Genomic DNA, 14,566 nt, shown 5'->3' on the forward strand with positions numbered 1-14,566 from the left:
TGGGATGGGACGGAATCGGAGTCCAGACCTCGAGGATCGCTGTCAGAGCCAGAGTCAGCCGTGTGTATCCACTGGCAAACGCCGCGAAGGGGGATCTCAGCAAAGTTATTTATTCTCTGGCGTTTCTCTCGCCGCGAGTGAGTGTGTGTATCGGAGGATACTTCGTAGCCCCTCCTCCCCAATCCCCCTTTTGATTTGCATTCCAATGTGTGTGCAGCAGTGGGCCCAGCCCAGAAAAAAGCAGCTCGAGATGGAAGAAAACAATAAACGCGATCCCTTTTGCTCCGCTTCGGGGGCTTAGAGGGTGCAAGAAAGGCGGGACGGATCGGGGACCGCGGAGAAAGAGGTAATTGTAACGTGCGAATTGCCAACTGAAAGATATTTTCAATTTGCTAAATAATATGTCATCCGACGGAACGGGGCGATCAATCCTGCGGAACGGGAGTTGAATTTTGATTGCCGCTCTCCTTAATTTGCATACAGTGCGTTTCGGTGCCCTAAGGCGGGAAAGGGGTTTGAACATATGCGGCATATAGGGAGGGGTTCGACAGGATCGTTTGGTATACGTTCAACATTGGTTTTTACATTTTGTTTTATGAAAGATATTTATTTAATACTCAGCTTTTTGGTAGTTTTGAAGCATTAGCTTCAATTGAACTCGATTTCCTGAATCAATGGAAGAGCTGTATATTTGTCTGGGGGTTTATATGGTCTCACTCCTTCGCCATATCCCCTTATCTTTAGATCGGTTGGGAATCATTTCCTTTGAAATATTCGACCAGCAGCGACTCCGTAAAAGGTCCCTAGTCATTAACCCTTCGCAGTTCCTGATACATAAAACATTTTCTGGACGAATTTTTTGTGGGAAAGCCGTAAAACGATTGTTTCTTCATTTTTGATTGCATTTTATTACGCACTCCTTGTGTTCTGTGCCCGCGGCCCTTCCCCGAAGCCAGAAATCCAGAAAGATCGCCTCGAGATTCAGGAGCCAGATACTCGGCTTCGTTTCATTTTAATGACTTTGACATGCATTTGACCTGGATGTGGCGCAGATTACAGGCTGACCACCGCGGTGGACTGGCAGGATCTGGAAATGGGATGGACTTGGAGTGGGGTTCCTCCGAAGCAGGCCGAGTTGCCTGGCCCTTTTTCACCCGCAGATGAACTTCTGTTTTTAAAGCGGCGCGTCAACGACTCATTGGCCATTTGAATGCCCCATGTTTACGGCCTTTGTCGCATTTCATTTCATTTCACTTGGGTTTATTTCGCAAGCAGCCAGCCAAGACGACGATCGACGACCAGACATGGCCATGACAAGAAATCCTTTCCGAGAAACATAACGCACTGAACATGAAGTCCATTTGTAAAACATGCTTTCGGCTTTTGCAATTCGAGGCCAAAACAGGGGGCCACTGCCCAAGTATATCCAAGTCCTCTCTGGTTCTGCTGGCATGTGGTGTGGTCGTATCGAACTCTACCTCCCAGTTGCAGTATTAGCTGCAGTTTCAGTGTTTCAGTAGCTTCGGCTGCCGCGCTGCCCACTGCAGTCAGCCAAGCAGCTAGAAACCGAGCGGCTAAACAGAACCATCCGTCCATCCACACATCCAGCCATTCAGCCATTCATCCATCTATGCAGCCATGGCTCCAGCTCCAGCTCCAGCTATCCCCAGCTGGAAGGCTCTCGTGTCTGTCGGGTTGAATGAACCAAAAGAGAGCAACTGTCGCTGCACAGAAAGAAAATCTATCTATCTATTTCGTTTGCGGTTTTTATTTTTATTTAATTTAAGAACATTTAAGAGCTCTTTTTCTTCTTGATTTCAAGAACTTAGACTTCCCAAATTGAGAGCCACCAGTCTAAATGCATTTTCTATCACATCCAGTATTTGATTTTGGGCTCTGTGCAACTTTGCTAGTGCTGCTGCCACTCTCTCCTGCGGCACTCGTGCGTTTCCTTCAGCAATTTGCAACAGCAACAGATGCCTGACATCGCCTAGACCCACTCGCAAATGTGGTTTGAGCGCGAGTTCCTTCTTGGTCGGGCGAATTACGTATACGGGCCAGGCCAAGATTGCGGTTGCCACAGCTTCCTGCAGCCAAACCGAGAGGCCCGCGGAAAACCGCAATGGACCGATCGAGCGACAGAGACAATTTCCTTGGCCGGAGGAAAAGCTGAGCTAAGCTGGGCATGAATAGCCATTTAAGTGCTTTCCCAGGCGGCTATCCTGAGAACCTGGCCTGGCTGGCCGACAGGTGAGGCTTCTGCTTCGACTTCCCACTTACCAAAAGCGAGGAGTAGGAAAATGTTGGGGAATGTTGGTAGGGAAACGAAACGAAACGAAGCGACGACCTAGCAAAACCCTTCATTAACCGAACGTCACCTCCTCTGGAATGAGTCGGGCATTCAACTCTCTGGCCATCCACCATACACCATCCACCACCCATCCACCTAGCCACCCATCCAGACCGACTTTTCACACAATATTTTCCAACATTTCAGCGCGGCCTTTGCTCTGTTTTTCCTGCTGCGGTCGGCGGGGATTTCCCTGCCCTGCGCTTCTTGCTCTTGATCGCATTTGCGCATGCGCACAATTTTCCCGTAACAATGCAAAGGCCAAAGAAGACACAGGCCGGCAAAAAATGAGGAATGGAGGAAAAAGAGTGCAGTTCAAGTGCCTTTCTCCGTCGTCACTTGGGCGGTTGAGAGGGCCAGTCAAGAATGGACCAAGCTCCATTCCCAGTACGAGTCCCAGGCCCAGGCCAAGGCCCCTTCCCATACCCACAGCCATGCCCAGACCTACTTCACAAAAAGAGGAACTTTTTATGCGCGTTATGAACTGAAGAAGTCTCATTCAACTTATTATGCACAGCACGGAGTCGCCGTCCACAGAGAGAGTTGACAAATTCCGTCGCTTCGAGGATGGGAAGGGAGCCCAACATGCAGATTGCAGGGCCTCGGATGGGTAGAGTTAAGGATCTCCTGGAAGGATTCCTGGAAAAAGTTCGGATGATCCCTAATATCTCAAAAATCCTAAAAACATTTCATGTTCCAGGTAACGTTGGCTTGTGGAGAGATTCCAATAAGTAAACTATTCTCATCGACTTCTCAGGATCAGTTATCTTTAGCATGCACTTGTTGTGCCCAAATAATCACAGTGCACCTGGGAAATAACTTCCTGTCAGTCAGTCAGTAAGTTGGCATCATTCCTCGCTCCAATTTCAGGCCACCTCGGGCCCCCAGGCTTCCACTCCCTGGCAACTTTCGAAACTGTACAGAAACAACCCGAAAGTAAACACATCACAAAAATCCCAAGGAAAACAAAGCGAAACCCGAAAAAGCCGAAGAATCGAAAATGGAACCCCCATTTCAAAACGACACAAGTAACGAGCCGCAAGAAGCGAAGAAGCGATGGTGGCGAGGACGAAAGGATTGCGATTGCGTCAAAAGGCAAGCACACAGATACGAGCACCAACACCAGTGCCCACTCACACAAAGGCCGACTGGATAAACATATCTCTAGATGCGATGTATCCCTTTTTTCGTGGGATCCGCGAGGTTCAACAGGTAGAGGAGTGCGAGACCGCAGCGGAGCAAACTGGTTTCACCAGATTCCAACCTCCAAGGAGCGGCTGAGCACTGAGCAGTGAGGACTGAGGACTGTTGACTTTGCAGTGAGGACTGAATCCCAAACCGAATCTGAATCTGAATCCGACGACTGTGAGTGGCATACAAAGCGCCCGAGAACCAGTTTGATCCTCTGGCCGATGAGTCGGCGTAAAAGCAATTTTAATGTCCTGCTACCCAGTCCATAAAGTCATGAATAATCGCCAATCGAGTACGTGTGTGTAGGATGGAGGACTCCTGTCCCCAGAAGACCTCCTGCCCTCGACATTCCCCTTGGCTTGGTGATTTGTTTGTTCCCCCTCCATCGCCTGACTCTCCATCGTGTGTGTGTGTGGAGTGGACCCTGTCCGATCCTTTCGAGCCACTCTTTGTGGCGACTGTACTTCGGGTGCTTTGGGACCTCAAGACGAAAATGTTTCCTTTCGGGAGAGCTCAGGGAATGATTTTTTTGAACTTAGGTAAGGAATCGTTTGTATAGCGGTGATTCACTCAATGCATTCCTCATATTTTCCCGAGTTATTACACATTTATTTCTAAAAGAGCTCTCCACAAAAACGTTAAAAAACCCATTGGAAATATACTTATAAAGATTAGATCAATACAGACCAATTAAATCTGTAAAATATAATCTAAATCTACAATTGATATCGGAGAATTTAATCCATTTATAGAGGGATATTTATTTTGAGAGTTTATTAATGGTGTATACTGATTGTTGACTTATGTTATTGTCATACAAAATGTTTTGTAGTATAATTCACTTTTATCTGAAAATCTTTGATCAGTCAAAGCGAGGCATACCCGGATAAACTTACACCACATTCTTCTACCGATATAACCGATAAGACTTGATTCACCTTTCAGACACGACATCATCCAATCCCCAACCCTTCTTCTCGATCTCAACGCAACTGTACCCCTCGAAAATGTGATCCCCCCAGTGCCAGAAATGTCATGGGATCAGCAAAAACGCTGCCCGCCCCTGGGTGATTCCTTGAAAATCCTTTACAGATAAACACAAGTGCACTTCAGTTTCGGAATCCACGGAGCAGGCAAGCGGGGCGGAGGCGCAGAAGTTACCCCAGCTGAAGATCAAATATACATTTGAGTAAACAAGCGGAGCATTCCGACGAAAAAACGAGGAGCGAAAGGGATACATACCCCTGCCCCCAGTGGCACCGCCAGGCGGCTTCAACCACCACCACCAGGGCAGGCAGCCTTGAGAGGCTGACAGCGATTATGATGACGGCGGTGTTTACATTTCCCCACACGAAGTGAAATCCAAAGCCCCCAGCCAAACCGATCCGAATCGCACTGGAACCCTTGAGAACTCCTGCGCGGCTCCTTTGGGCAGAGCATCGGCAGCATCGGCCACATCGGCAACGTGAGGCAACGGCAACGGCCACCACGACCACATTCCGCATCCAGCTGGGCGGAGAGGCAGGCAGAGATCAGCAGAGATCAAGTGAAGGGTGCAACGAGAAAAGCCCAAAGAAAAAGGATTGTGTGGCGCTGCCTCCGTCGCAGAGCAGTCTCCGCCGACTGCGGCAGAGGGGCGGAGGCATAGGCAATGCAACGCTGCCCCAAGAGGTGACGGGGGTTCATTGAACTCGGCAGGCAACTCCTCAAACAGAAACAGAGGAGCAGCAGAGATGCCAGCGCCTATTTTCCGAAAGGATAAACAGAGCGGGAACTGGGAAAACCTAGCTATAAAGACAGAAAACATAGGAACATTTATAATAACCAATAAAAACAGTACTATTTTTAAAAATATATTATAATAATAAATGATTGTTAAATAAATAGACAAAATAGGTTTCATTACAATGTGCTTATGAGCATTACATAAAAAGCTAGATTATAATAATATAATTGAAATTGAAATTATCTCAGCTACGGATCTTGGAATTTTCAGAATCGAGTTTTCAATCAAGGGAACATTGGATAATATAGCAGTGCTTGGGGAAGGACAGATCTGGCGGGAAAACGTCCAGCCCGACATCACTGGCTTGGGGAGTCTGGGGGAACGATCCGCGGTCTTTGGGATAGGACAACGACAACTGTGTGCCTGCAGTGTGTATCTGTGTGAGCGGCCAAGGAGTTTTTCCTGCTTTTCTTGTCGCATCCTACAGAAAACAGGGACTGGGACCGCGACTGCGACTGGGGAGAGATCGGCTTTATTATTACAGCTATCTGGGCGGCGGCGCAGGAAGGAAGCGGCGACGTCGATGATGGGCCTTATAATCCTCCGCGCGCTCAGCTGCATTGCCGCGATGCTGGCGTTTTCCAAGTAAAAATAGAAAATAGATAAAAATGCAATTTGCCCGGCTGCGGCTGCGCCTGTGTGTGTATCTGTCGGCAATTCGTGGATAGACAAAGGAACAGGAATTCGCTCCTCAGAGCACTCTCCTACCTGGCCGACTGACTGTTTTGCATAAAAATAGAGGCGGAAAGTGCCGGAGGCTATTCCTATTTTAAGGCCAGATCGTGTGATTGGCATCCTAATGGTAAATTAATTGAAGGAAGGCAGAAAATCTTCGCTCCCTCCTTGAATGCCGAACCCCGAACACCGATCAATTTATCACTGACGCTTCATTAGGCGCACTCAAAGTTGCCGAGCATCAAAAGTTAAGTGATTGCCGGGCATCGTTCCATTGATTTATTGCTGCCCATGTGGGAACTTTCAGTCTCGGCAATTGTCCTGGCCGAAGTGGGAAGGAGCTGCCTGCGATCTGCGGGCTCTTTATGGAAATCGTAATGAAGACTGACAAACCCCTGCCATGCCATGCAGGAGCACACAAATAGCGGCGCAGAAGTAACCCCAAAACAGGGGAAGGTCACCCGGCCGTCGCAACCCCCGGGAAGGACCCACATAAAGCCTTAAGTGCCCCGATTCTGGACCGAAATAGACCGCCTGCATTCGACCAGAAGGAGCTACCGATCACACACCCCCGCGCACCAGGGGTTAGGCAGAGTCTGCACTGAAAGCAAAACTTGAGGGCAGGATAATCTCTCAGTTGATAGGTGATCACAGAAATATTAATTCTAAGTATCAGAAAATGATGATATTTACAACCTGCTTTCTGGGATTAGCCTCTGTTACCCTAATCTTGCAATCTTCCGCTGAAATACAAGAAACACTCCTAAATACACCCCAACTTTCTCCGAGTGCCACACTAATCCCTTCAACCCCTGGACTCTGTTTATGTTTGGTAACCGCTTACCAGATTTTATCTCGGCAGCGCACAAATTACTCAACACCAACTAGAGTCCGGGCTGAGACTCCTGCAGGATCGTATTCCTCGGGACAGGGCGTGGGCGTGTCCTGTTTGCTATTCCTGGAACACACGCGTATCGCAGCACGCACATCTCGAGGATCAGCATTCGGTCCACGTGAGCGGCGAGCGTCCTTTCTGGCCTCATCAGCCTCATTGTCTCTCTTCATTTCATTGACTTTCAGGCTTTCTGCCTTTTCCTGCACAGAATGTACCCTATCCGCAGGCCTTTCCCATCTTCTCCCTTTGTCTGCCCAGCCATTGTCTACCGTTTTCTTTGTTCTTTTCATTTTTCCTTCAGGTTTTTCTTGCCTGGGATCAATGAACTCCGGTCGAGGATCGCCTCGACTCGATGACTGTTTATAATTAGACGAACAAATTGAGGAGCGATTTCTCGGGTTATTCGGGGTGGTTCGATGGTTGAAAAAGAGTCAAAGGGTGCTAGAAACCATTTACAAAATAGGTCGTACACAATCAATAAAAAGCAGTCACCATTAACTGAGCAGTCGGGAATATTCAATATTATAAAATGCGAATCGTTTCAAAACGATCTTATAACGTTCGTAAAACTATATTAAACCCATGACTGGTTTGTATTCATCAATGAATTTTGCGATGTTTGGGAAACCCCTGAAATCGATCGATAGCGAGGACTTAGTTCAATTTATTCCTTCCCAGGACTATTGATCCTGCCCTCATGCAGAGGCTACTGCCGAATCGTTGGCACCCGCGGATCCTGCATAATTTCCGGAATCCGACATGCCGCCGGACGCGTGTTACCCAGTGATTACTTACTTTCGGTGGCGGAACTTCTTGAATTGAATTTGCCTCGACCTCAATTAAGGCAATCAAGTCGGGTTTTCGGAGGGATCCTTTACCCGCAGAATTCACAATTACACAACAGCTTGTTCGAGTTTTTAATTGAACGTAATTGGGGGTTGATCCTGCCCAGAGGCATTCGCAGCAGAGTTTTCCCCGCCGCGCGGCTTTCCCATGGCAACCACTGCAGCCAGAAGAAATCGAGCGTTGAACCCTTTCCACCAAAAGAAAAGCGAGGAGGACAGGGCGGCAGGGCCGGAGAAAGAGAGAAAGAGGAGTCGGGATGCACTTGGTTGCCACTTGGCGGACTCCACATGCACCCATTTCCATTCCCATTCACATGCACTTTTTGCCGCCTGCTCCGCGCCCCGCCCCGCATTTCCCCACTTTCCTATTTCCCCATTTCCCCAACCATCGGGAGTTTCCCTCCATTCCGTTCCAAGCGACTGCTAATGGATTCTACGCGGCGCTCTTCTGCATTCTCCTTGCTTTATCACTTGTCCACTTCTCCACCACCACCCTCCCCTGGTCCTAGGCACCCATAGCACTTTACACTGGCAGAAAATATCGTATATACGATCCTGTTTGTAGTTTACTTCGAACAGTCTACTCTCTCTTCCCTTTCTCTTACTATTGCACTATCTGAGTACTAACAAATTGAAAATTTGTATTATAATTCCTCTTCCGACGCGGCTTTTCAACATTTCTTCAAGTGCTCAAAACTCCTGGCACTGACTTCCATTCCCTGGTGAGGCGAATGCACTTTGCCAGCGCCAAAGGTTTGTTTTTCTTCTGCGTTTTCCTGCAGCTCATTTGCCCCTTGGCCTATCGCACGTTTTTCTCCTGCTTTTCCCGCGGCCGAGGGAAAACTCTGCCTCTCCCTGCCCCTCCCCGCCTCCTCGCCGGCATTTCCTTCTGCCTCTTCCACATTGTATTATTTACGCTCGCCGCCCGGTCTTGTGATAAGCCCCTGCGGGTCTTCCGCCCCTCTACGGTCCGGGAGGATTTTAAAGTCATCGCCGGACAATGTCCCAGACTTGCGGCTCTCGGTTTTCGCCTCCAGCGCCAGCTGATAAGAGACCTCGAGGCTCGGGACCACGGGCCTGGTCAACGCCCCCAGAAACCGAGCTGATAGTGGGCCATTATTAAGGCCTTCCTTTTAGGACCTGGATATCGAAAGATGGGTCCAATATTTATTTATTTTTTATGATCTTATCACGGCATATCAGTGAATCCAGTCGTGTCAGGATGTGTGGTTCAGAAAATACGCATTTGGCCTTACACACTGGGGGAAATAATACTTTTTAAGGAAAAAAAGTAACTGACTCTCTGTTTTAACGCTATTGAATTTTTAAACTGAAAATATTCTTATCATTTAAAATTAAATGCTTATAATCTAAAAACACACCAGCAAATAAAAATATTTGAATACCGTTATTAAATTTTTATACAATTTTTCGGTTCCTTTACAATGCATACAATCCAGAAGGTGAATGATCATTCCCATTGTATCTATTTACCCAAAACCTACTTACCCAAAACCATGATGACCAACATCATCCCTCGAACAAAGTCGTATAATTTTCCAGTGCAGATACGGACACACGGACGGACGCACATAGCTCCTGGCGGCGATAAGAACGGGTCGGCGTGCTCCGCGTCCCAGGACGCTTATCGAGTGTTGATTTGCCTTATCGATCCGGCTAATCGCCAACAGGACTCCTTCCCATCCTCCCTCCTGCGCCGCCGATAAGGAGGCAGTATCGGGTATCGACTCGGAGTTTCCCCTTCGGTCCGGCCCGGCACTGTGTTTTTTCCCCGCATGGCTCTGTCGGATCGGAGCTGTCTTACCTTGGCCAAGTGTTACCTTGCCCAAAACGTGAGCGTTGGCAAACTGCTCCAATTATTTGCGAAATTCGCTTCGCTCGATTTTGGATGGCCGAAATGTGTGTCTCATGTGCTGGCGGTGCTGGAAGCGCTGCTGTTGCAACATTCGAGGCGTTTCTTGCTAACTCAGTAAACGTGAAACGGCGGAGCCAAGAACAGGCCCCCGACAACGTAGCCCGTGCCTTGGATGTGTGCCCAAGAGCGAGAGCCCCCGGGTAATTAGGTCATCGGTTGTGCTGTGACAGTTTCACGAAACGCACCAGAAACGAACTGCGCCAGCAGAAAACTCGGATGGAGCATGACAATGCGCCGAGAACGTCGTTCACCAGCCCATGCACCTTCTCCTCCCCCTCTTCTTAAATTACTTTTCAACTACTGGCTTACGAATTGCCCAAGTATTATTTGATCTGAATGATTCACGGTAGGAGCTGGGTCAGGACCAGGCACAGTGGGAGGCAGGAAGCCAAGCTGGCAGTGACTTGGCCTTGTCCTCCCGGAGTCGTCGGTCCATAGGGCAGTCCATCGCAGTCCCCTCCGCCGCCCTCGTCAAACCCCTCCAAAACCGGTTGCTCCGTTCTGTTGTCATCGTATCCTTCATCCTCGTCTTTTTTGGGCTGCCTGACGTCGCTCAGCTGCTCACGCGGTTCGCCATACCTGTTCACCATCAAATCTGCCTGGTCGTCCAAGGATATTCGGTACTGAGCGGGCGGAGGAATCGCTTGAGCAGCCACTGCGCCCAGAACCTGGCCATTCGAAGGGTTATGGACTAAAGAGTTATTGGTACGTCGACTTACAATGAGCAGGCAGCCTAAGACCACACATCCCCCATTTAATTCCATAGGTTCCTAAATTTAGACATTAATTTTATCGCCCCTGCCGAAATGCTGACAGTTAGAAACAGTATAGTAGATCTGCTTCTTAATCCTTTATATTTGTCATCGGGTAAAACACAGTGGCACTTAAAAGTCGTCCTCGAAGTCATCCTCGTCTTCCGCCGCTCCGCCCGCCGCCTGCTTCTTGTGGTAGTACTTCCTGTAGCCGACCTGCTGGAGCGGATACTGCGGGATCATGTACTCCATGCGCTGGTTCCGCCGCAGGGTGCACTCCTGGAAGTCGCGGAAGTCCGTGAAGTTGGTCGTGTGGCACTCCTCCGACCTGCCGTAGACGTAGAGTTCGCGCCGCAGCTCCATCCAGATGGTGCGGTGATCGAAGGAGACGTTGTGGATCATCCGGTTGAGCCACCAGAAGACCTTCGGGTAGTTGTAGATGGTGGACCTGCCCAGGCACACGGTGCTCAGCACGTCGGGGTTGGGGTCGTACTTGTGGAGGGGCTCCTGGTCGACGCGGTAGCGAACCGCCTGGTGCTTCTCGTCCTTGCCCTTGGCGAACCGCGTGTCCATGAACTGGTGGCCGTACGTCGCGCCCCACTGGTTGTAGACCCAGTTTCCGAGCCGATCGGTCTGCATGTTGGGCACTTGGAGAGTCATTTCCTTGACTTCGTAGCCCTCGAATTGGCCGTCGCCTGTCTTCTTGTGGACGCCCTTTCCCCGGAAACCAGGTTGTTTTCTTGCACGTTGATCCGGTGCGTCTTCTACTGATGATAATTATAACATAACTTTACCCCAAAATAATCTCTTATTAGATCCAAGTTTTACCTATTTTATCTTCGCTCTCCCCGCTTCCGGTCCCTTCCTTTTCTCGAGCATTTTTCCAAAAGTTAGGAAACCTCCTATTGGCAGGTGGGCGGGGAAAATCCTTTTGGGTTGTCCCCACGCCGTCTCTAACCCTCGGTGTCAAAATGGACCGGTGGTTTCCAAGGAGTCGATGGCCCAAGCCCGACTTTGGCTTCGATTTCACTGCCAATTTTTTAGCCAAGTTATAGAGGTCGCCTTCCTGAATGTGCGAGTCTACCAAAGACGTCGTCATTCTGTTCCATTTAGGCTGAGGCCCAGTAAAAACTGCCTTGGCTGTGTCTACTTCTTCGGGAAGCTTCGTTGCCACCATTGGCATGGGTTTTCCAAAGAGTCCAAACACGCCATCTGAATCCACTGCCAATTTTTTGTCCAACTCATCGGTTGTTTCTACCAAAGTCCTGTTTCGTTTATTCCCCGGAAAAGCAAACGCCAGACTTTTCTCCACGGGAAACGTCTTTGGAAAACAGAGATTTAGCTTAAGAAAACCAAAGAGTCTCTACTTACATTGAAGAACCAACAAAACCCCAAAATTACCACCAAATTTAGCTTCAACATTTTCCACAAGAGCTACAACAAATTAGCAATTTTAAGGATTCACTGAATAAAATGTGAAAGAGAAGGCAAGGTGTGCTTGTGTCAAATGAATGAAACCAAGTGAATTTATTGTAAAGTTTATTAAAGAATTCGAATCACATCAAAACCAAAAAGATAATGTTAAACAGCGGACTGAACTACATCTGGTGCCTGGGATATTGGGGGATCATGTACTCCATCCGCTGGTTGCGCCTGAGGGCACACTCCTGGTAAGGCAGCCACTCGGTGAGGTTGCTCGTCCGACACTCCTCCGACCTGGCCAGCTTGAAGAGCTGCCGGCGGAGGGCCAACCAAATGGGTCGATGGGAGTGGGGCTCTCGGTACATCTTGCCCGTCAGGTAGTTCATGATTCTCGGCTTGTTGTAGATGGTCGAGCGGCCCAGGCACACGGTGCTTATGCCCTCGTCATCCGGATAGTAGTCCATGCCGGGGTCCGAGTCGATGTGCAGGCGGGGCATGCGGCTCTGGTGGTTCACGTGGAAACGGGTGTCCTGCCACACCTTGCCAAAAGTGGCGCCCCAAGGGTTGTAGACCCACTGGCCAAACTTGTCCTTCTTGTGAATGGAGATGGTCAGCTCCATGGGACGTGCCGGCGCACCCGTCGTTTCCTTTTTGTCCCCTTCGGCCCGAAACCTAACCATTTTCGTGGAGTTTTTGGCCTTCTTGGTCGTCTTGTCCTTGGGCCTCTTCGAGCTCTTGGTCCTTAATCGCATCTTGGCCGGGTTGCCATAGCCATCGTTCACCGGAAATAGGCGAAGTCCCGGAGCCAACCCGCCCAGAGATCTCTTCTTGCGGGCTTTAATGTAATCCTCATCTGGAGCCGGGGCTAGCACCTCAGAAGGCGGCGTTACTTCTTTCGATTCCCTTGCTTCCCGGGTCAATGGGTTGGCAGAGCTTTCAAGGTGATCCTGCAAATGAATTTTCAAATAACTAAGAAACCTATCTTGAATTGGCACTTCTCTACCATAGCTTCGAGACCAGCATCGCTGTTAGAGGCTTTTCGGGATGAAGACTCCACTGGAATGGGGGACGCATCCAGGCTTAGGATCTTTTGAGGATTAGGTTTAGTAACTACATAGCTGGTACGACTTTTGCCCATTGCACTTACCCCAATGGAACAACAAACACAAAAGAAAATGGACAACCATTTCTGAAACATTTTTCAAATTTTCACAGTGAATTTGTGGAACTCTAAATTTTACTATATTTTGAACTCGGAAGAGATTGAAAAACCCAGGCTAAGGTGAACAATTTTAAATCTCTTGAAATACCATCAGTAAATTAAACACATTGGCATTAGATACATTGGTTTTTGTTTCTTTTATTGTTAAACTTAACATTGGATATTAGTTACAGATACATTTCCTTAGCTTATGATCGCTAAATTCCTCCTCGTACAGTCGCACTAGAATGGCTGGATGTGGTTGTAAGGGTGTGATTGGCTCAACCCCGGGTCGCAGTCTCTCCAGTCTGTTGTAATCGACTTTTTGCCTCGACTTTCAATGGCCAGCGCTGCGAAGAAAGACAGAGTGCCCGAGCGAGAGCTGCCAAAAGTAACTGGAACTGGGTAACCGACTCGCACACTCCCCACTCGCACACACACTTAGCCGCCAGTCAGCCACTTGGCCAGCACACAGAGCCACTTGGCTAAAATGAGCGGCTCAAGGTCATCACGCCACACAAAAAGAAACAAAACGCAGACGGAGACGGAGACGGAGACGGAGAAAAATGCTGCAAATCTCTTGGCGTCTAACTGCAGCCAAAGTCGCACTTGCAGTCGTCGCTCGGTGGCCTCGAATCTCGAATCTTGAGTCTCGAATCCGCTGCAGCAGCAGCAGCAGCAACATCAGCTCCCAGCGGGGCAACAACAAAAGCGGGCTTACGAAATCACGAGCCATTTGAATTGAATGAGCCACGCAGATCGTGGGTTTCTCAGGGGGAGGTTGCGAGGTAGGGAGTGTTGGCCAGGCCAGGCTCATGCACAGAGAGAAATACTTAGTCATCACTTTAAAATCCCATCGATGAGCTATGATTCACATGAGTGTATTATATCAGGTAGAAAAAAGATACAAATAGTAATATAAAGAAATCATACTTTTCTAAGGGAAACCTTACATAAAAATGCTATCCATCAGTTGTATAAACAACAAAATAATTACAAAATAATAAACTACCTTTAAGTATCGCAGTGATATTATCAGGATATTATTAATACAACTGTGACTAATCATTCAGACTTTATTTTCTCTGCATTAGATGGAGTTATAAAGTCACAGGCCCTCTCACACTCGCACACTTCTAAGCAGAAGCAGGCACTCACACTCGGGCACCGAGAGCTTGGCGCTGAAAAATTCACACAGTGTTTCAATTGCACTTCACAAGGGAACCTCTGTGTATCTGCGAGATACATCTCTCGATCGTTACAAAATTGTAAGACTTCCCGTCCCCGTCCCCGCCCCCGTCCCCCGTCCCCCGCCCTGTCCGTCCACCGCCTCTCTCCCTTTTCGCCGGCTGGTCCTACTTACAAATCGATGGAATGCTAGTCGAACACTGATCAAATAAACCGCAAAGCTGCCCATGCCCAAAGCCAGCTAAGATCATCAGCAGGCATCAACAGCATCATCAACAACATCAACATCGTCGGCGGCGGGTAGAGAAACGGCCGAAGCCGAGTT

At 48.8% G+C, this 14,566-nt stretch overlaps 3 protein-coding genes across 4 annotated transcripts; all 3 read right to left on the minus strand.

The window, feature by feature from the left end:
* Positions 1-9,976: 9,976 nt before the first annotated feature.
* Positions 9,977-10,531, minus strand: LOC108023854 (uncharacterized). Its single transcript, XM_017093501.2, has 2 exons — positions 10,398-10,531; positions 9,977-10,346 (listed from the first exon to the last, which is right to left on the minus strand). Exons 1-2 carry the CDS (start codon positions 10,440-10,442, stop codon positions 10,020-10,022), a joined length of 372 nt encoding a protein of 123 aa, XP_016948990.1. The 5' UTR covers positions 10,443-10,531; the 3' UTR covers positions 9,977-10,019.
* On the minus strand, positions 10,514-11,962 carry LOC108023853 (uncharacterized). 2 transcript variants are annotated; one of them, XM_017093500.3, is made up of 3 exons: positions 11,802-11,962; positions 11,259-11,751; positions 10,514-11,194 (listed from the first exon to the last, which is right to left on the minus strand). In XM_017093500.3, exons 1-3 carry the CDS (start codon positions 11,850-11,852, stop codon positions 10,563-10,565), a joined length of 1,176 nt encoding a protein of 391 aa, XP_016948989.2. In that variant the 5' UTR covers positions 11,853-11,962; the 3' UTR covers positions 10,514-10,562. The 2 variants fall into 2 exon arrangements, with proteins under 2 accessions (XP_016948989.2, XP_043946742.1); XM_044090807.2 differs by having other exon boundaries at positions 10,514-11,197.
* On the minus strand, positions 11,957-13,166 carry LOC108023858 (uncharacterized). The gene is made up of 3 exons (XM_017093506.3): positions 13,000-13,166; positions 12,856-12,939; positions 11,957-12,799 (listed from the first exon to the last, which is right to left on the minus strand). Exons 1-3 carry the CDS (start codon positions 13,048-13,050, stop codon positions 12,029-12,031), a joined length of 906 nt encoding a protein of 301 aa, XP_016948995.2. The 5' UTR covers positions 13,051-13,166; the 3' UTR covers positions 11,957-12,028.
* Between the last annotated feature and the right edge of the window lie 1,400 nt (positions 13,167-14,566).

The sequence above is a fragment of the Drosophila biarmipes genome, chromosome 3R (genome assembly GCF_025231255.1).
Source record: "Drosophila biarmipes strain raj3 chromosome 3R, RU_DBia_V1.1, whole genome shotgun sequence".
In the NCBI taxonomy this organism is placed as follows: Eukaryota; Metazoa; Arthropoda; class Insecta; order Diptera; family Drosophilidae; genus Drosophila; species Drosophila biarmipes.